The sequence below is a fragment of the Melanerpes formicivorus genome, unplaced genomic scaffold, assembly GCF_026170545.1.
Source record: "Melanerpes formicivorus ecotype bairdi unplaced genomic scaffold, bMelFor1.0.p_v2 SCAF_8, whole genome shotgun sequence".
Taxonomy (NCBI): domain Eukaryota; kingdom Metazoa; phylum Chordata; class Aves; order Piciformes; family Picidae; genus Melanerpes; species Melanerpes formicivorus.
This window is the reverse complement of record NW_027142360.1, coordinates 20,941,938-20,964,498: the sequence shown is the minus strand read 5'-3', so window position 1 is coordinate 20,964,498 and position 22,561 is coordinate 20,941,938. Positions and strand designations below refer to the sequence as shown.

The following is a 22,561-nucleotide window of genomic DNA, read 5'->3' as shown; positions in this document are numbered from 1 at the left end:
CCTCCCCTCCCATCTGGACCATGAGAGATCTTCTAAGACTTGTGCAGAGTTTCCAGATGTTTGGCTGCCCTGCTGGAACTACACCCCATTAACTGCCAGGGCAGAAGACATTCAGAAATCCCTGACATTTCTGCAGCATTATCAGAATAAATCTGACTTATCTTGAACATGTTGTGCTTTTGCAAATTAACTGTAGAGTGTGCTTGTAGTTCAAAGAGTAACCCTGATGTGTTCACAGAGTGTTGGATTTACTGTAAATGGCAATCTACACATCACATGCTTTTGTGTTTAACTTCAGGATGTTCCAAACAGAAATGTAGCAGCTTTTGTCTCTCAGGGTCTAATCTGTTTACTATAAAGAGACTGAGACTGAAATGAAGAAGCTTGACTCAAGGGTGAAGTAACAGGAAACAGTTTGAACTGACCTAATGGTTTGTCATGATCAGTGGAAGGGAGGGGAAGGGGCTGTACTGATCTTCACTCTTGGTTTTCATCGTTAGCTGCTCAGTGCAGCTGCTGTGTAGCTCTAGCTAGCTTGGATGTAAATAGGATGATTGGACTTTCTTGTGAGTAGTCCATCTCACTTTTATTATGATTATGCTACAGAAACATTTGAGATTTCTGAATGTCTTCTGCCTCCTTAGTTAATGCTTCAGTCCATTATCACAGTGTCACAGTATCACCAAGGTTGGAAGAGACCTCAAAGATCATTGAGTCCCACCTGTCACCACAGACCTCATCACTAGACCATGGCACCAAGTGCCACATGCAGTCCCCTCTTGAACACCTTCAGGGATGGTGACTCTTCATGGCCAAAGTATCTCCATGTCTCCCCTGTACTGGCCCAGAAATGGACACAGGACTCCATGTGTGGCCTCACCAGTGCTGAGTGAGGATCACCTCCCTTGATCTGATGGGAGCATTCCTTCTAATGCATGTGAGGATACCATTAGCCTTCCTTATCCCAAAAGCACATTGGTGGCTCATGTTCAGCTTGGTGCATCCCCCAGCATCCCCAAGTACTTTTCTGCCAAACTGTTTTGCAGCCACTCAGCCCCTAGCTGGCACACCCTCTGGACATGGCTCTTCAGGTAGTTTTCAGTCCACCTGACTGTTTCTTCATCTAACTCATGCTGCCATCAACTTCTTCATGAGGATGTTGCAGGAGACAGTGTCTAAAGCCTTAGTAAGTCAAGGTAGACAGCATCCACAGCTCTCCTCTCTTCTGTCATGTCTGTCTCTCCACATTGTAGCTCAAACCTGAAGACAGTTCTGCCCAATAGCTGTCTCACTTAAGCAAAAATATTTTCTGGTAGGAGAGAATTGTGAATTTATGGTAAATTCTGGACTCACTGTAATATAGTTGCCAAAAGCAAGCATATGCCAATGTCTATACTATTGAAAATGTTTTTGTTCTAAAGAGTTTGTTTGTAAGTGACTTCTGTTAAGCCAGCTGTTCAATGTATTGGGAGTGAGCAGCCAAGTCCTGTCAGATCATAAGAACTGGCAGGCATATAAAGCCCATCTATTTTTCAGTTGCATGTTTGTCTGTTCAATGAGATCATCAGCCTGTTTGCTTTTATGTGCTCCTGCCCAGTGGTCCCTCTCTTGGGTCTGGATTTATAAAACCCATTCAGTAGCCAAGGAAGGATGCTAGGATTTCTAATTCAGGTTCTGATACACAGCCTTTGTGTCACATGGTAAATCTCTCACTTGCTTTAACCCAGTTCATCAAACCAAAGGGTTTTTTATAGAATTGAATTGTTTAGAGACCATAAATACAAGGTTGTGTTTGATGAGTTCTGGTAACTCACACTGAAGCAACAAAAGATATTAAATGGGTGGCAGCCAGCTGATGAAAGACAGCAACCAAAGAGAATTTTCTCTGCATGTTGTTTCAGGTGAGCTCATTGATTTAGGAGGAGGGAACCAGACCAGATATCTGAGTCCTGAATCAGAACATAATGCTCCCTGTAGAGTTATCTTCACAGTTACAAGCAGTTAGGGTACAGCCTTTCAAAGCTTTTTAAGACAAGTGGGGACTAAAACTCGTAAGATTTAGCAAGTGTTGCTGGGGCAACAGGAGAGGATGTGCTCTTCTGGTTACTTGCCTTGTCTTTGCTTTCACAGCTGGGATTGCCAGAACTCTTGAGTTTGAGATAAAATTAAAAGTCATCATGCTCTGTGCAAAGGAGGTCTGTAACTTTGCTTCCACCTTGTGCTCCCTTTTGGGTAACCACACGCAGTATTTTACTGTGCTTTCCCCCTCTCCCAAGTCTCTTGCCAACGAGGGCAGCATCACTTGAAAAATTGCAATCTTGCATATTTAGAAAGGTCTTTGGGGCAGAGGCTTGGAACATGGATAATGTGCAGGCTAGCTCTGGGAGATAAAGCTACAGCTTAATGTTTTGTGGCGATTCCTTGTATGGGTGAATGTAATGCTGAGACCCCAAACAGGAAAAACAAGGTAACCTCACCCCAGTGTTCACTGAAGGGAGCTCTTTATGGCTCTGTCTGTGAAAAATGACTGATTCTTGCTTGAGCCTGGGTTTTGGTGAGCTGCTTTTGCCATCCAGACATGGTTCTTTTCAAATGCTTGGAAAATGGGATCTATTGTGAACTACATTGAATAGTTTGGGTTTATATTCAGGTTGTTTGGGGAAAATACTCCATTTTGGTCTGGTACCTGCAAGTGTTGTGAGCAAATCCCTAGGGAGAGGTACAAATGATGTGTAAAATGGGAGAAGTTGTACATTTCACACCAAGAGTCTGTCTTTTGTTATAGCCTTGAACAGCTTCAAGGAGAAGAAACCTTTAGTTTGGTTAATGTAGTATACAATGTACTTGAAAATGCAGTCTGTGGAGAAGGAGTGGTGGTCCCATCAAAACCATAGCTTCCTGAAGTTGTAGGTGAGTGACTCCCATGAAGTTGTTAAAGGACTTCTTAGCATACCCAGACTATTTTTCCTGCTAATCAAAACCTGAATAATTTAGTAGTATGCTGATTAAAAACTTTCCCAAATGCAGTCTTATGCTGTCTCTCTCTTGACATTCATACTTTGTGTTGCACTGAAGGTCTGACATGTCTGCACAAGTAGAGGGGAAAGGAGTCTATACTAGACCCTGGGAGCCCTTTCCAGGACCAGTGCAGTCCATTCCATGAGATTAAATGGTTGCCTACCTTAACACTGTTAGTCTTATTTTATGATGTAGTTAAGGATTGCAACTTGAACATACCATACCATTTTATATTTGAAACATAAATTCAGCTGTTGAAGCTGCCATGAAAGCTTGAGATTGGCCTCTATCCAGGGAATAACTGAGTTTTGGCACTAAAGGAGAAGTTTAGGCATTTGACATTGGAGGTGATTTATAGGTCTTTGGCAATGCAAGAACTGAATTTTACATTCCAAGGACAAAATGATTTCCTGTCTCTAATAATCCTGTTTTTTACTGTGGGGTGAGATAAGCATCCGTGACCACCATTTTCAGTGGCAACTAATCACTGGCTTGGCTTAGAAGTATGATAAAACTTCCTCTCCTATTTTACCTCATCCAAGCCTGCACTACTGCCTGACTGTGGAAAAAAGAACTTGAACCATTTTTAGAGTAGAAATTAAGAGTCAAAAAGGCCACATGTCTAAAATTCTTAGCATTAGTTCCCTATTAATAAGTGGTTTATGGTTTAAATAGAATAGAATAAACCAGGTTGGAAGAGACTTGTTTAAAAAGAATTTTATCTCCATTAGTGCACAGTGGTTTCAAGCTGGGAAGCAGTTTTCTGCAACCATAAAGAGTAAATGGGCATTTAAATGAAAATCCAGGTTCTGGGAGTCTGTATCAGATTAACCAAGGATAATTGCCACATTGAACCTCAGTGATGTTGTTACTGCCCATGCAAGTGATGTGTCTGGAGGAGGAACAGTAACTTTGTGGGTAAAAGTCACAAAGCTGTCAGAAGAGTTTACCTAGTAGCTATTGAGCTGGTAACAGAAGAAACTGAAGAGTTTGCTCATCTTTTCTTTTCACAAACAGTGCATGAACATCGAATGCAGCCTGGCTGTTTCCCAGCTTGTTTAAGTGGTTTTAAAATAGACTGCATTGTCCAGGTGTTTGCTGGTAGCTCCTTTGTGCAGCAGAGAAGAAACTTTTTATTGCCAGGAGCTGAAAGGATGTGGGAGGGAGAAGTGCAGGGTATCTTCTGCTCAACAACCACAGGAATTAGTGACATAACTTCTCAAACTCTTAGACATGCCTTAACAGGAGAGCAAGGATATCTTTCTTTTGTCCCTTCCCAGTTATTCCCTCCTAAAAAGAAATTGCTGTTTTAAGACAAATTTGATTTTCCTCCTTTTCTGCTCTGTCCTGCTCACTGTTCTCCTTGGTCTGTCAGTCAGAACTTTCTTTTCTACTTTCAAGAGCAAACCCAAATGTTTTGGCATTTCTCATTGTCATTTGTTCACAGTGGTTTAAATTAAAGCTTGGAATATCTGCAAGATATGTTTTGAAAATTCTGGATTCCTGTGCTTAGTGTTCTTCACTGAGCTCAGTACATACTTGCATGTCAGGCTGTTTGCAGCCTCTGGATGTTCCTGCCTCTCTGCTGTGGTGGTAGTGGGGAAATACACATCTGTATGTGTGAGCACATCTGCCTCCCCCTGAAGTGGTTGAAGTTATTTAAGGTGCATGTGGGTGGATTAGCAGATCTAACCGTAGGTTAGATCTAACTGTAGGCTGATGAGAACAATTCTAACTTTGTTGAATCTTCTGTGACTGTCTCTGGCTTGAAACCTTTAATTCTTTTATAAGAGGTAAACTATCGCTCTTAGGTGAGAGCAGGAAACTGTTACTCTCACTTCCTTTGATCTCAAGTGATTATTTTAGAGCAAGAGAGGTAATAGCTGAACCACTTCTGTTGCAATTCCAGCTGGAGCAGCTCTCGCTAAATCCCCTCCACTACAGATACCCACTCCACATTTGAGATGCTGTACTTGATCTGTGAGATCTCACTGTGAAGATTGTTGGCTTAGCAAAGGTAATTCGAGCTAATCTTTCTAACTTTGCCCTGGAACAGAGCGAGAGTGTTCATACAACCCGTTCTGAGGGCTCAGCACAGGGTGTCATTTGAAGAAGGGCTATTAACTTTGAACTATAAAGATGCATGCAACAGTGTTTGCATCTAACAAAATGGTAAAAAAACCCAACTGCAATGTGTTTTGATATGTGCTTCTAATTTACTTGTTTGGTTTTATTGAGCTCATATGTGCAGTTGTTTGGCAACTGGCTATAAAACTTCTTTCTCATAATCTCTCCACTTTCCTCCTGCTCTCTGCTGTTCCATTGTCTGTTGTGGAGAGAGTCCTTTCACTGCATTAGCTAGGGAAATCCACCTCTTAGTTGCATTTCTTCTCTTGGATAGAAGTCTCTACCTAGGCAGTGCTGTTTTGTAGTCAAGAAACATGCTCAGCTTTCTAGACAACAGCACTGACAGAACCATTGCCAATGGATTTAGAAAGAAAATGCAACAAATGCTCTACTTTCTGTGTCTGGGCAGACAACACATTCTGAGAGGATGTCACACTCCAGTGTAGTAATATTGGGAGCATGTGCTGCATAGTGCTTCTCTTTTGGTGTGATCTTGAGTAGGGTAGACTTCTGGACCATTTCCTTCTCTGAATCATAGAGTGGTCTGCGTTGGAAGGGACCTCCCATTCTCAACTCGATCAGGTTCCCCAGAGTCCCAGCTTCCTCAGTACAACAGGTCTTGGAGGGAGAGAGGAGGAGAGATATGAACCATAAGCAAACCAATATGTCTGCTTCCCTTCCTCTTTTTCCTTCCTCTTTTTCCTGTCCTTGTAGCAATACTGCCATAGTCGTCTTGCAGATGACCTTTGGTGAGCAACACTGCCCAAATGAGTTCTTGGTTTGTGGAGGGCAGAGGTGAGAAAAGCAAAGGTTTCAGTTTCCTTCTGCCTCTTCCTCCTCTGGTCTGCAGAGGCAGAGCTGAATGACTCAGTCGTAGGGAAAGGGGGATGGGGCATCGCTGCTGCTGTCTCTCCACACCTCACTTGAGAGGTTGACTTGCCTTGCTGGTTGGAAACGGCTTATCTAGGGAGTTAATCAAATGCAGATCAGTGCTGCATTCCTTGGGCTGAACGGATTCTTCTCACTCCCTAATCAAATGCAGATCAGCGCTGCATTCCGTGGGCTGAACTGATTCTTCTCACTCCTGTGTTTTGTAGATAGGGATCGTGGATTTCATGTGCATGTTTTCAGGGAAAGACAAACTGACATCTTGGCTGAATCCCAAGGAATGGGGTGGGTGGCAGAGTTTATATATGTGCTGGGGGGGGTGATTTGGCTTTAGCCGCTGTGTAAAGTTCACTACGGCAGCTGAAAGATGCAGAGAGAAGCACTTTCAGAATTAGAGACAGTGAGGTAATGAGAAAGTGACATAGGAAAGGAAGTGGTGAGGGGGAGGGGAGGGCTCAAAACACGTCTTGACATCATCTGATAGGTTTTCCAGCCTGTGCAGTAGCTATTTTTATGCTTTCAACTCGAAGTATTTACAGCTCAATGACAGCCAACTTGCCAAAAGTGGGGGTGGTGGTATATCCCAGAGTGGGTTGGGGGACTGAAGAGCTGTTCAAAAGCTATGACAAAGGTCCAGGTTCCCAGGCATGCCTGCTGCTGTTGCCTTTTCTTGTTTTACATCTGCATGGTGGTTTACCTTTGGCTACCTGTTATGTCTAGGAGTTTTGTGAATGTTGACTGGCAGTGATAGCTGTCACCAGCTACTTGAAAATAGTATGCAAACTTCAGGCTCTTCCTAAGAACTGGAGAAGTAAGAATGTACAGTGCTCCCAGCTTGGCATTTATGCCTCTTCCTGAAGGTCACTGTTGGTGGGAGGCAGGATCCTGGGAATATCCAAAGCAAACTCACATTACATAAATGTGATCCTTAGCTGAGGAGAAGTGACACAAGTGTCAGTGTGAAGACTGTGTTTATTCTGAAGTATAAAATGAATAGAGTCATGAGACATCAAAGCTTTACAGTGATGTAGGTGAAGCATTCTATTATTTTTCCACCTTTTGTCTGCTTGCTAGAAACACCAGAGACAGCTCTTCAAATATAGTGGGCTCATATCTCCTTCTGAGGGTTCTTCTGGCTTACATCTCAACTGAGGTCTTGCTCACGTTGCCTGAGTGATCATATATTGCAGCTGCTTGACAGTTTTTAGGGGAACATTGTATTTCATCATTAAATTATGTGCATGCAGATCCTTGCAGGCATGGTGTCGCCTGAGGACAGTATTAGTGGGGGAAGAAAGACCAAAAACCTGCATTGAGCTTCTTGGAGGACTAGAAGTGCAAGGTGGAAAAAAATATATGCACATTGTAAGTAGATGTGTGTGGGGTGTAAGTGCATTTCCTGCCTGTTCATTAATTTGAACTTAAAGAATGCATTCATTTGGGGGATAAACCTAGTGATGCAGTTTTGTGTTACAGCTGAGCTGATCCAAAGTCTAGCCTGTGCCAAGACTGGCGAAGCCCCTCTCTCACTTCCCGGCAATCTTCAGCAGCCATCAGCTACCAGCTGTGCTGTTCATCCCACTTGTTGGTAATGATACTTAGTAGGTTGAATTGGCTCATTAAGATACTGTATGAGTGACAGAACTGCTATTAAGGGGGCTAAGAGAGTGCATAGCTGGGAGAAGGGCAGGAGAAGGTGAAGTGGGAGTGGATCCTTTTGGTGGCAGCAAGCTTTAAGCTATAGCACCTTGCAGTTCTGAGGCAAATTTTTGTGTGCTTCTGGACTTTAAAGGTTCCAGTATCTACAGTGGGGCTTGCATTTTACCAGGAACTGGTTCACTCTTCCATATTTCTCTTCTAGCACAGAATGGGAATTTGAAAAAGCTGCTGCTTATGTGCTGCCTTGGTTTTGAGGGTAGAAAAATAAGAGAAAGTTATTAATGAATTAAATTAATTCAAAATTGTAAGTAATGATAATTGACATCCAAATGCAAGTGTTGCATTCTGTGCCCACCATTCCTCAGGACCAGCAGCAGTGTCTGTGCAAGCCATATGTGTACCTGATGTTTCTTTTCATTTCTGTATGAGGGTATAAATATTAATGCAGTATCTTGAGGAAGAACACATTGCCATAGCCTTCCTCATTTCACACTTGAAAGCCAAAGGCTGTAAGTTTCAATAGAGGTCTCATGGACAGGTAATGAAAGCTGGGCCAGATGTTTTCCAAAACATAAATCTGTGGCAAATACCTAAGTCCTGGTGGTAAAGGTGACCTTTCCTGCCAGCAGTTCCAGGGTGAAGGATGTGCAAGACTCTGAATGTTGGCATGCATTGCTGTGGGTTGATCCTACTTTTCTGGAGTGGTTAAGCAACAGAAGCTGTTGGAAATCATCCCTCTGCCATCAAACAGACCTTCCCATCTACCTTGCTGATTTCCAAAGTAACTGTCAGAGTTACACCTTACTTGGGCTTACAGTCCACTATCCATGTGATCATTGACCAGGATTCCAGATCTCTTATCAGGATCCTATATACCAAACTTTGGTTTAATTATTTTGTTGCTCATCAACATCTGGCAATGATGTCACTGTTTTGCACAAGACAGTGCCTTGATAGTGTCTTGGTCTTGACTCACCTATCAAAATCTCTATTTTGCAAAGAGATAACCCACAAGTGCTTGCTTATGTGCTGAAGACCTGGGCCCCTTGGAGTTTGTGTTCTTACAGCATGGAGGACGTTATCCAAGTCCTTTTTGTAGTGTTCAGCCACATATTATTCTGTTTTGAGTACTTGCTCCTAATTTCAGAACACAGAACAATGCTGTAGGATTAATTTGATATTGTAGCCAAAATTTTAGCATGTCTTGCCAAATATTTATCTGTCTACCATTGAGCCAATCAAGAGTTTGTCTTTCCAAGCTACATAGGAAGAAGGAAAGGTGTGTCTGCAGCTCTGCAATAATGCATTGAGAGGCTCCTATCTTCATCAAGTTGGAGCTGTCAATTACAGCAGCAGAGGATTGGTTATATCTTCAGATTGCCAGGACTGGCAATGTATTTCATATGTCAGTAGCTATTTGGTGCCTCACTTCCCTAAGTTTTTGAGGTTTTATTCATCAGAACTCAAGCAACATCTTAGGGCTGTTTTGGCAATACCAGGACATTGGTGAGTCAGTTGGGTAGAGCAACTGGCTCCCATTTCCCAGGCCTCATACACTGTAGTGAGCTGCTTAGAGCAAAGTAACAGCAGTCTTTGACCTCTGTAGCTGAATCTTGTTGTTTCGACCATCCAGATGGTGCATTGCTTGCCAGAAAACATAGGACTCAGAGTCTGGCATAGGATAGCTCTTCTTTGGTTATTAATTATGGGACCTGTCTGCACAGAGTATGAGGCCTGATTCTATGTCAGTTTTATGTCATTGCTGAAAGGGGAGATCTAGAGAGTGTGGTTTTCTCTCTTCTCCTTCGTGCTGGCGTTAGCGCTCCTATGGCCTGCCAGGTCAGCTTCCCGAGGCAGCTCTCTGCAGTGTCACGACTGCCAGTGCTCATGCAAAAGCAGGCTCATCTATTTGTGCAGTAATTTGACCTTACTGGCCAAAGTTCATTGTGAAACTGAACCTTTACTTGACTTTTACAAATCCTGAATTTAAGGTGAGAGTTAGTGGTGAGTATACATTGTTAATTGGGAATAAAGCTATTGTGGAGCTGTATATTATTATGGCCAAAGGCATTTCTTTAAACCACGGGAATTTTGTTTGAACCTGAACTGAGTGTGGATTCTTCTCTGAGTCAAGGCTGAAAATTTCAAAGCAAGAGCAGTACTCCTGAAGGTGCTCAGAAATGTTACTGATGCCATCTTGCATAATGACGTAGTAAATGTGCAAAATTCTGTGTATTAGTTTTCAGTTTGCCATTTAAACATAGGTTAGGTTGTTTGGTTCCTCTAGTGCAGCTTGTGACAGAATTAAAGTCATACTTAAAAACTCTGATTGCACACTTTTCTCAGCTATGATCTTCAGTATTAGAGACTTTGTTTCCCTTTTTACTCCAGCCTTATTTGATAAAATGACTTGGATGCCTCTCAGACTATTTGGAGACAGGAAATTTCTGTCTTGACTGGGGTGAGTGTGTGTGCGAATCTGAAAAGGAGACTTCTTAGTTTTGTAGTGTCCATGAGGCTGTCTTTGCTTCAGGTTGCATCATGGACCTGATGGAGCAGGTCCACTTCAGGGCCATGAAAATGATCAGGGGATTGGAACACTTATCCTGTGAAGACAGGCTGAGGGAGCTGGGGTTGTTCAGCCTGGAGAAGAGAAGGCTCTGGGGAGACCTAAGAGTACTTGAAGGGAGCCTACAAGAAGGACCAAGAGAGACTCTTTGCAAAGGCCTGGAATGATGGGATGGAGGGCAATAGGTTGAAATTACAGAAGAGTAGATTTAGATTGGATGTTAGGAGCAAGTTTTTTACCATGAAGGTGGTGGAACACTGGAACGAATTGCCCAGGGAGGTGGTTGAGGCCTCATCCCTGGAGACATTCAAGATGAGGCTTGACAGGGCTCTAGGCAACCTGATCTGACTGAGGATGCCCCTGCTTACTGCAGAGGGAGTTGGACTAAGTGACCTTTAGAGGTCCCTCCCAACCATTCTGTGATTTGTAAGATGACACTGGAAGCTGTTAACCTTTTTGATTCGGTTGTTTTTCTGGGAAGACACCAGAGTACTTTTTTCAGGTCTGTATATTCATTGGACAACTCTTTTTCTTCTTTTTCTTCTTTATATCCTTCCTTCCTGTTGTCCTCAAACTTCATTGCACCTTTTGTGCTTCATGCTGTGTGAGATCAAACCCAACATAGCCACCAGCTTTACTGGTGAGAGTACCTCTGGGCTGTTCTTCAGATGGAGCATGCTTTTCCTCAGTCGGTACCAGTACCAGCCTGGGCAATATGTATAACCAGAACTGGTCAACCATATGACATCTATTTGTGATATGTATTAAATAATCTCCAGATGAAATAACTGCCTCCAGAGAAGCACAGATTCTGCAGCTTTAGTGCTTGCAGGAGAGGGTTGTGGGTTGTGGGCTGCAGATTATCTTTAGTTAGTCATTTGCACTAGGTTGGGAGAAAGGATTTAAGGGAAGAGGTGAGAGTATGTGCTTGTACAGAAGTAGCCTGCTGTTACCTGTGTGTGGTCTCAGAGCAAATGCACAGAAGAACTCTGGTTTCCAGATTATCAGTTTAGATTTCTCCACAACTGAAATTTGATTTCTAATGTTTTCAATAGGAAGGGAAAAAAGGCAGCCTTGCTTCTGCTTCTGGTGCTCTCTTAGTTGTGTGCACAGCATGCTTACAGTTGGGAGGTGCAGAGAGAGGGAGGGTAATGCTCAATCACATGATATTGCCTGTCTGGCAGGTGTCTGTAGTGTGAGTAGAGAAACCAACTGTTCACTATTTTGGGTGAATGAGGTTGGCTGTTACTGCAAGTGGCTGCACAAAGAAGTCCACGCATCTGTTGATAAGCACCGCTCTGCATACTGGGATCCTAAATGCTTACAGCCACTTGCTGAAACAGTAAAGTTTCTGTCTGAGCCTTGAGACAGAAGGAAAAAAAGTTTTGCTAAGAGCTTTGCTGATTTTACTCTTTAGATGTTGGCTATCAGGATTTGTCTGTGCCTCGAGTACCTCTCTGTTCCTATGCAAGCACAGCCTTGGAATCTAGCAGTAAACTGATTTTTTTTTTTTCCCTACTCTGCCCTTGGTGCAGTGACTGAAACCTGGTAGAGAGTGATCGTGGTTGTGTCTCTTGTGAGGATTAAGCATCCCTTCCACTAGCCTGGGACACCTCCTGAGTTACAGAATCTGCCTTCAGGTCCAAGAATTTCCTCTAATATGTTGGATAAAGCCAAGACCCTCCAGCCTGCCTATGTCGGAATTGTGCCGCTTGCAGAGGCTGTGTCAAAGCAAGGGAAGAGCTGTTCAAGCACGTATCAGGATTCATACCACAGCTTACGAGAAGGTTAGCAGGCTCTGCTTTCTTTGTTGTAGGCACTGTAGAATTGGGGGTTGGGTTGCTTTTTTCTTAATCTTTTTTTTCCTCTTGCATACTGAATCTGCCTGCTTTTCCTTTGGTGGGCAGTAGTCCAGATTTTGGGTTTCCCTCTGACTTTTGTGACCTGTCGCTCCCGAGGGAGCTCATCAGCCTGTCGCAGGACAAGGCTGGAGCCCTGTATCTCGTGATTCGCGGTGCCTGGACCTTGGAACAATTTCACTTGCACTTGGAAATTTTAATTTCATAGCTTAAATTACTTTCAGTCTGTAGGGCTCTTGTGAGCAATGTTTTAAGGCTGTTTTAATAAAGGTGTAAAGGGTTGTTCTGGAGTGGCAGCTCTGCCTTTAAGGAGACAGAGTATTGTGTTTTAAGTTTGCAGAGTGTGAAAGGACTGGGGTGTGTGTATCTAAATGTGATTCTGGTTTAGGTAAATAGTGTTCTTGTGCAAAAATGTGTGGTTTTTATATGAGGGTTTGACAATTCTGGAGGAATTATGTAGACAGAGGTCAGATTTTAGGGAAAGAAGAATATCTGGAGGGAATGAAAAAGATTGAGAAGATGAAAACAGACAGTGATCCATTCATAGCACACAGCATAAATAATAGCAACAACAGGAACTGGGAGAATGGCAGAGCATAACAAAATGCCAGTGGCAAATGTGACAAGGTTTGTTTTCTCAGAAATACTGGATGCATCTAGCTACAGGTGACATTTGAATAGGAACTTGCAGGAATGAACAAAGATCTTGAGCACAGAAAAAAGGTGATGATTGATATAAAGAGCAGGTAATGTGATTTGAGGGAAAATGACTTTCAGTGACATTTTGGATAGAAAAGTAAAGTAAAGGGTGGTAGAAGTTAAGGACAAAAAGCCAGACAGAATAAGGCCATGTTTGTTGTGGAAAGATGGCTGGGGTGTGGGAGATGATTGTAGCAGTTGCATTTAGAGGATTTCTCTCTCATATGAAGCTTTAGGCCTGCTGAATCTTTCAAAGCAAGCTGCTAAGTTTCTACCTGCTACTCTCACTCCCACCTACCAAGCCTCTTTAGCATGTATCAAGAGTCAGTTTGATACTGGATTTAAGAAACATTGCTGTTGTTTGTTGCTCACTTTCATTGGAATATTTGTTGGAGATGGAAAGGGAAAAGAAAACTGAAGTCATAGTCCTCAAATTTATGCTCTGGAGTTATAAATCCAATAGTCTAGGCAGTATTCCCAGATTAGTTTGCTTTGTAGGCAAAGAACTGCAGCACAGAAAGAAATGAACAGAAGAGAACTTGCAGCTGCCTTGTACTTGCAAGGCATTGATTTTCACAAGGTGAGTGCTCTTCGTTTGGGTGTGCCAGAATGTATCTTTCATCCAGTCACTACATACCACAAGTGCTCCAGTAGGAATACATGTAGAACGAGGAAAATGCAATTCTGTAGCACTTTAATCAATATAAAAATGTCTGCTGCACAGTATGTCAAGTTGAAGTGAACCAAGGTCATTGAATTTGTGTGTAATTCTGATTATGGGAAAAGCTGTGTTGACTCTGCAAAGTCAAGCAATATCATCAGCCTACCCCATATCTAATTCATGCTACTCTAATATTATATGTGATGAGGAAGGCTGCTTTCTGCCAGCTACCAAGCAGGAAGAATAAGGAAGAGAAATAGGTGCTGATAGATTCTTGCATCTCTGAAGAGAGAAAAACCAAAACCTTTTAGCTTTGCTGCTGCTCTGCTCAAGTCTCCTGCAGTCTTGAGATGCCTGTTGTGTTTATGCTGTAGCATGCATTGTGTCTTGCAGAACCAAATCTTGCAGGCAGTGGAAAAGCAGATGCATGCATGTGAAAACCCTTTGAAGCTCTGGGAGTCCAAAACTAGCATTAAGCTGACAGTGTAATGACTATAACACTGTAATTTTGATCCCCCTACAAAGGAGATGACTTAGTTTTGTTATGGCCCAGGACAGAAAGTGGATGCACTTCTTTTCCTTGCTCTTTACCACACACAGGTGAATGGGTGCCAGTCTGCCTTCTCCTCTCAGTAAAGCCAGGCAAACACAGGCCTTCTGCACCATGCTAATAATGCTCATACCTATTCTCTTAATGAATCCAATGAGTCTCTGGAATAGACTTCATCTTCTTCCCTTGCCTCAGGAAACCAGATGGTCTCCTAAATCAGATCAATTTGTTATTATTATTAGCTTTTTAAATTAGGGCTTGACATTGAAGTTTGGGAACTGCTGATCCTTTCCACACAGAAGTGGCTTTGACATGGACATATCCTTGCATTTTTCAAAGTTATTTGTAAAATTCCTAGAATTCAAGAATCTCTAAACATGTTTTCTATTCAAGAATGCCTTGGAATGATTTAGTTTTCAAATACCAGAGCCCAGTTTACAGTTCCTAGACCAGTGAACACAACAGTGTTGGTAGCCCTTGATGGAAGACAGAAATCATAAGCTTTAGAAAACTTCAGAAAGCTACTCCAAAACCAACTGGCATTTGTGTGAGTCTAGTTTAGAAGTCAGTGTTTCCAGAAGCAAACTGCACCTTTCCATCTCTGTGCAATGTCTTTCATTCATTGCTCTTAAATTAAATACTTCCCTCCCCCTTAAAATTCTCCCTTCAAAAATGCTGAGTGTGATTTGGGGGTTTGACAGTGAAACTCACCTGTCTTTTTCCAAGATTTGTGTCTGAGGGTCCAGACACATGAACAAGTTCCTGCCTGTGCCATCTGATCTGCAGTAACTGTGTGCACATTCTTGGGCCACAGCAAATGTGAGGTAATTTGAGTTAGCTTAGCCTTTGATTAAACTATTAATATCTGTTCAGTACTTTGAAGAGATCAGGAGTCATGCAAGTGCTCATTACCATACAGCTTTCTTCACGACTGAGCTAGACCTTACTGTCATTACACCTCTGGGCACCTGGACGTAAAGCTGGTCGGTGGCCCATCCAGTAGAGGGCAGAAGAACCTCCCTGTGCAGACTTGGAAGCTCTCAACACCGAGGAGATGCCCAGCAAGAGGGCAGCCCCTGCCTCCAAGGCATCTCACAGGAATGCAGGGTGACCTTTTTCTGTAAAGGTCTTTCTGGTTCAGAGTGAACCTGAAGATGCTCTTGGAGGTGTCAAAGCAATGTCTCATGCAGACGCATGAGGGAGGAATGTCAGAAATCAGTCACAAAATCTAACAGGCACACCTCTGAATTATGGCCAGACATATCCTACAATTCAGAATTGTTTATGCAAACAGTGCTGTGACATGGAGAACACAGAAAACACACTGAATGTCTGGGGAGCGAATCTGCTGGCATTTCTTGTGACAAATCCTGAGGCACACTGGATGTATGGAGCTGGACCCCCTGGAGCTTCGTGCTGCAGCCACTCTTTGCACGTGGGGCACAGTGACTGCAACTATGCTTAGAGGATAAGAAGTGCAGTGGAGTTAATGAGTGTATATCAATGTGAGGTAGCTTGAAATGGGCAGTGAGATGGCAGTTTAAGTTATTTATTTGTTTGTTTTTCTGAATTCCCAGTGTGCTCCATTTGACTGGAAGGCCTAGAGGTGTTTCAGGGCATTTGTTAACTTTGTGACATGATTGGGAAGCTTAGGGAAAGGCTTAACACTGGATGACCAGGGTTTTTATAAGCTGTTATCAGTGAAAGGAGAATCACAGCATTATCCCTGGAGTTGAATTCACATAGTTTTTGGGGCCTGCTGCCCTAGTGTGTTTTTGGGTTTTTTTGGATGTGACATGTTTTCCCCTCTTGGAGTTTACTGACCTATTCCTGTCAGTGTAATGATCCCCAGCTGTTGCTTTAGCCCTAGCTATTTTCATGCTGGGAATGGGAGGAGGAGAAGGACAGAAGCTAGCTTGTTTACCACACTGTGATCTACTTCATATGTCAAAAAATTGGCTACTGTAATACTTTCTTTTGCACTAAGTCACACTAAAATGAAAGAACTGTAGCCTTGGACCCACAAGAGCACAGAGATGTAGGGACTCAACACATGCAGAAAACAAAAAGAACAGAGACTGGGTGTGGTGTGATGAGTACAGCTGTCAATAGCATTTATGCAGGCAGTGCTTTGAACTTGTAATGATACCAAGGAACAGTTGCAGTAAGCACTTTCCTGCCCCATCAACTGAATTTTCTTCACAGCTGAGCCGAGCTTCATGTTCAATGGCAGAGTTGCTGGGGTATTGATGATCCCAGCATCTGGGAAGCATGTTAATAAAGCTTGAAAGAACATGGGTGGCTAAGGAATTATTCATTATTGGATAATTATCTGTTGTTTGTATTTGAAAGACATTATTTGTACTTGTCACCAGCAAATGTCTGATGCTTAGACTTCCAGGGAGCTTTTGAAAAGCAGATGCTTTTCTGCAAGCAGAACTATGATACATAGGCTCAGATTGCCTGTTTTGCATCCATGGACAATTTCTACAGTTGACATGCTTGTTCAGAGCCCTTGCCAGACAGATGTCACTGTAACTCTCCTGCCCAAAGACGATAAGGGGCAGTGACAGTTGTGGTTTCTGCTCATATTTTTTGGATCCACATCAGACTGCCTGTGTAAACCCTATCTCACTACTTCTATCACCTATAAGGTCTGTCACTAGTCACCTCAGATTTTGCAGCATTCTGTCACACCTGCAAGTCATTGATCAACAACTTAATGAATATCTATACCAAAAATAAGTGCCTCCTTATATCTTTCCTTTCATGCCCCAACTCCCATCTATCCAGTCTTTTCAGAGCATTGAATTACTGGTCTTGTCACCTGCTGCATCAATAAATTTTGATCCAAAATGTTAAAGCAGCACATTTCTTGGCAAGAAACTGTGCAGCCTATGATAGAAAACAGGTTATGACCCCTGAGAGAGGTAGGTTCAAACAAAAACATGCACTGGAGCCCCTGGGGCACATGGTGTGCCTTTTTCTTGCAGGGGACCTCTAAGTGGATGCATCATTTGCTGAATGGCATAACATGGAGCAGAACTCATGGTTTTCTTTCTCTTCCTTGGGTTAATGGAAGCAGATACTATGTTTTTCCCTGGCAGTATATGAAATTTGCTAAACTGATACCTCTCCAAACTAAAAGCAGACTTGCAGTGGCTGAAGTACCTTGCCATATGGTCATTACTAACAAGAACTACCAAAAGGTTTCTTGCTCATCAGTGTACTGAGGATTTTTCTTGGGGGTTTGGTGAGATGGGGAGAAGAATTGTGCAGGTGACCTAGTGTCAAAGTTTATTGTGTCTCTAACACAGTAAGCATTCAGCCAAGAAAACATTCTGCAGTTCTGCCATCTAGAGTTAGTCTGATAAAGCTAAAAAGAAATATGAAATAAAGTCAGTAATAAGAAAGGGGACAGAGATTCTTTCCAAAATTGCTAGTGAAAATTGGTGAAATCCAGGCTTTCCAGGCTATCTAATTTTAAAACAGCCTTTGAGAATTAAGCATCTGTAAAAAAATAATAATTTAGACACAAAAAGAAGCCATAATCCCCCCAAAACCCCCAACTATTTCAAAGGTTTCAGTAGAAGTCCTCATAATGAATTTTTCCCCGTGGTAGGGATAGGGATCATCTGTTGCAACCATGCTTCTGAAGACCTCATTCTGTGGTCTTCATCCCCAAAGGCAGCCCATGGGCCTGTCACCATTCTGAGGTTTTTACCAGAACAGCTCTGCTGCATCCTATCAGCTGACACGTTGAACATCTTCTTGGTAGCTTTGCTCACTGAAACACTTGTCAAGGCACAAACACTGCACAGCCCAGCTGGATTCTTGGCACAGGGGATCCCAGTGGTGCACTCTGCATGACATAAGGAAGAGATCCACTTTGACTTTCTGTGGAGTTTCCTCACCTTCCTTCTGCTGTATGTCAGATGTATGGAGACAATAGCTGCAGGGTGTGTAGAAGTTGAATGTGGCAGTAGCTGTGTTCTTTGGTTACTCACCTCTGCAGATTTCACGGCAGTGCTGAAGGGCAGGATGTGCAAGCTCCCTTTGTGGAATTTGGTCAGTATTACAAGCAGCACATAACCTCTCCCTGCAAACAGTTGTGGGGTTTCTTTCTTATTTTGGTGAGTGCTCTTTCTGGTGCTCTTTTGATGCTCTTCACTTTCACTTTCCTAAGCTTTCATGCCTCTTTCTGCATTGTATTTATGTGTGAGTGTCCCTCTAAGCCTGCTTGTAGCTCATAACCCTTCTCCATGCTCCCGTGTCAAATCCTCCCTTTTCAGAAGTGCAGGGTAACATTTTAGAAGTAGATGCAACGAGTAGCACCTTTGTGCCTCACTGAGAGACTGTTTTACTGCTGCTAATAATAGGTGTCACATTGACAGTTTAGAATGAGGATTGTACCTTCAGGACTGACATGTGACCACCAGACTAACTGCCATGGTTGCAAACACCACGTAGCTATCTCCCCTGCCTCTTTCCTGGAGGGAGCCACAGAAAGGACACGTGCCTGTCCTCCACTTGCTTTTGTTCAGCATGTTGGCTAAAGTGCACATCTGCTAGGAGTTGGAGAGAATCTTCCACTGTGTGTAATGAGTGCAGGAGTACCTGCTGCTACTGGCCTTCTCCTCTGTGCCCTTCAAGCAGAGGACTGAGCCAGCAGTAACACTTTAAACATCTGCAGAATTTGTCCAGCAGTCTGAAGTCAGTGGTCATGCAAGCCGTTCTGGGCTGCTGGGCTTTTTTAGTTTGCTGATTGACCTGTTACACAGAATTATACTGTTTAGATATTTATAGCTATGATAGCATGTAAGAACTGCATTAAGCCTCGGAGCTGGATTTGTTTTCCATGCTGTGGATCTTGCCTCATGGAAAAGCCCAAGCAAAGTCAGCCCTGGAGACCTGTAGTCCAGAGTTTTGAAAGGAAGTAAAAAGTAGCAGACAGACTTTGAAGGAATTTGATGTGCTTTCTATGTGTCATTCAAATTCTGGGGATCATCTTCCACACTGGGCTGCTGTGAAGGAACTGATTTCTAATGTAGAGAGATATGATGCTCATAGCTGAATCCTGTGACTTTCTTACAGGTAGAAACAGAGTTGCAATTGTTATGTTGTAAAGAAAGGGCCAGGCTGTCGCAGTACAAAGGCTGGGATCTTTATTTGAACCTCAGATGCCATGATTGTGGCATGTGTTCTTTATAGTCTTTGAGAGGAGAGCAAAGATCTTTTCACTATCCTGAATTAAAGAAATATGGCAATTCCCTGTAGCATCCACCTGAAATTCTTGCTAAGAGAGGATGTTTGGTGGCAGGAGTGGTAACTATCTGCAATGGGAATGCTCTGAGTATTTTGCATGTAATAGGCATGTTGGACATGACTACTTTTGTTCCATGTCCTGTGAAGTAACTGCAAGCAGAATCATAACCAGCTGAAGCTGGGAGATGCCCCAGCTAGCTAATTTAAAATTATAAGGGCCAGCTTTTTGAGTACCTTATAATAACTGGTTAATTCCTTCTTCTAAAGAAGTGCTGGGTTTGTGTTAGATTTGCATACTTCTAAGTTCATTTTTTTCCCCTACCACTTGTGGAAGAACACATTTGCTCTCATTTGCATTTGGTTTCAGTAAACCAAATGTCTTTAAGTGGTTAAGAATCTGAAATGGTCTTGGAAGTAGAGAGTTATTCCATGTTTAAGTGGGAAACCCCAAAATTACAGCTCTTATGTCAAAGTGTCCCAACTGTTGCCACAGAAGTTCTGTGGTATCTTGACCATTAGGAGATCTCTGTGAAGGAAGCTTTTAACTTCTGTCTGTAGAGGGTGCCCTGTGGCAGAAGGAAGGCTGAATCACTGGGCCAACACCACAGTCTCCAATGAAATGTTTGAGGAGGCTTTTGGCCTTGAGGTGAGAGGCTGTTAGTACACTGGAGGACTCTTCTGTAGTAGAAGTTGTAGAATGGGAAGAAAGCTATGAAGGAAAAATGTTAGACATTGTCTCTTACTGCTGAAAGAGTCATGGAATGATTTCCTCATCAATATCAGTATTGCAAGCACACCAGTCATGTGTTTTATGGATGTGTATTAGCACTGTCTCAAGACTTGATTTTTTTTCCTGCATATTAGAAATACACAAAAAACATATCCCTTGAGCCCAGGGCTTTAAAGAAAATGACAAATTGTTCCCATTCTGATGTATCTCCAGACTGTGCATTTCCCTCTTTTTTTCCTCCTGGATAGGTTTTCAGAAAAGCTATGTGAACAACTCATGTCTCATCTCTAAGGAAAGCTCTTTCTCCATGTAACCAGAGATACCAGTGTCTTTGTAAGATAAAATTACCATGATTCAAACTTGTTTTTCCCCTGTGCAGCTTGTCTTCCTGCTTTCCCCTTGTGTAGCTTGCCTTTTGTGCTGTCACATTAGTAGACAGCTGTAGATCTGATTGTCAGGATGTGTCTACCCATTCTTTCTTTTTCCTTCATTTGTCCCCATCTGCCATGTCATATCAAATTATCTTGGAGAATTTCTTTCTGGGGTCTTTGCAAGGTGGTTAAGGGCAATGTTAGTTCCTCCTTGTTTGTTCTTTCATGGAAACATATAAATCAGTATAGACTGTGACTGAAGTTTACATTCACCCTTTTCCCCACCTTAATGCTTCTCTTCCAGCTACAGATTGTAGCAATGGATATATAGATGGCACCAACAAGCACTGATTACACATAATCTTGACTGTCTTATGATACTGGTGTGTCAATTTGAGGTAGACATTTCCATGTAGCTATTTTGTTACAAGAAGAGACTGGATGGGGTGCTTGGTGCCATGGATTAGTTGATTAGATAGCGTTGGATGATAGGTTGGACTTGATGATCTCAAAGGTCTCTTCCAACCTGGTTAATTCTATTCTATGCTAGTCTATGCTATTCTGTTCTATCATGCAGGGTAGCCAGATGTGGATATATGCCTAGTTATTCACATGCTTAGTTTTCACCTAAGCAGAATTACTGGGACAAAGTGATTTTACAAGAATCAGTCCCTTGCACAGGAAGCAAACCAACTTTTCCTGCTAACAGGCATGTTGCACATTTTCACATGTTGAGTATCTTACTGAATATGCCAGCTTACATGTGTTTTAAGTTAATTTCTTGAAGTCCTATTATCACAGTTTCAGCAAGTGCTGAAATGGGCTACTGGGTGTACCAAGATTCTATGATAGAAGTGGGCTCCTGAGAGTTGAAGAGAAACACTTGTAATACTAGCAATACATTTCTCTGATCTTGAAGTGTTAGTATTAAAGAAGTCAAAGCTGGCATTGACAGAGTAGCAATGACTAAATGGCATTAACCCCCCTTAAATTTTAGATGTTTCATGGAAATGGCAGGAGTGAAATCATGGGGGAAAGCAAATGGTGTAAAATGCAGAGCAGCTGCCTGTCTTTGTTTTAAATAAACATTAAAAGAACCCCACAAAACTTAGCATAACTTTGCTGGTAGGAATCATTTGCATATATTTAGAGTCACATACATGAGTAGCACCCATGAAAGAAAATTGTGTGCAATATTGAGAACTGAGGCAGTAAATTCTAGACTGTGAACTGGGTCTTCCTTTTCTGTCTGCACATTTTAACAGCCCAGAATACAGATGCTGGCTTGAACCTTTGAGAACCACTGATAGGAGTAACTGTTCTGTCCCTTCTAGAGGTTACATGGGGACCAAGGGGACAAAATCCCTTTCACTGTAAGTAAAGGCAAGGTTCGTGACCACTCGAAGAGCCAGGACATACACAAGTCTATGGGACCTGATGAGATGCATTCCAGAGTCCTGAGGGAACTGACTGATGTAGTTGCCAAGCCACTCTCCATGAAAAGTCCTGGCAGTCAGGTGAAGTCCCTGGTGACTGGAAGGAGGGAAACATTACACCCATTTTTAAAAAAGATAGAAACGAGAACTCTGGGAGCTATCAACCTGTCAGTCTCACCTCTGTGTCTTGGCAGAACGTGGAACTTCCTACAAGCTCTGATAAGGTGCGTGGAGGGCAAGGAGGTGATTTGGCACAGACAGTATGGCTTTACTAGGGGCAAGTCTTGCCTGACCAACCTAAGTGGCTTCCTATGATGGAGTGACTATGTCAGTGGCCAAGGGAAAGGCTTGCAAGGATGTCATCTATCTGGACTTCTGCAAGGCCTTTGACATGGTCCCTCACAATGTCCTTCTCTCTGAGGTGGAGAGATATGGATTAGATGGGTGGACCGTTTGGTCGATAAGGATGGTTGTATCCAGAGGGGTAGTGATCCATGTCTTGATGTCTAGATGGAGATGGGTGACAAGTGATGCCCCTCAGGGGTCCATACTGGGACCAGTCCTGCTTAATATCTTCACCTGTGACACAGACAGTGAGATCAAGTGCATGCTCAGGAAGTTTGAAGATGACACCAAGCTGAGTGGTGCAGTCAATAAGCCAGGCAGGTGAGATGTCATCCCCGAGGGAGCTGGACAAGCTGAAGAAGTGGGCCCAGGTGAATGCCCTGA

The 22,561-nt window shown here is 42.8% G+C and overlaps 1 protein-coding gene across 3 annotated transcripts in view; it reads left to right on the top strand.

The window, feature by feature from the left end:
• Positions 1 to 22,561, top strand: part of MRTFA (myocardin related transcription factor A) — a 78,437-nt gene that overhangs the window by 18,197 nt on the left and 37,679 nt on the right. Inside the window, exon 1 of one of the 3 annotated variants that reach the window (XM_068142515.1) lies at positions 11,597 to 12,048. The exons of 1 other annotated variant lie outside the window; for it this stretch is intronic. In XM_068142515.1, coding sequence (XP_067998616.1) covers positions 11,922 to 12,048 — 127 coding nt within the window. In that variant the 5' untranslated portion in view covers positions 11,597 to 11,921. Of the gene's footprint in view, positions 1 to 11,596; positions 12,049 to 22,561 lie in introns of those variants that run through there. One more of the 3 variants, XM_068142513.1, reaches the window with a different exon arrangement.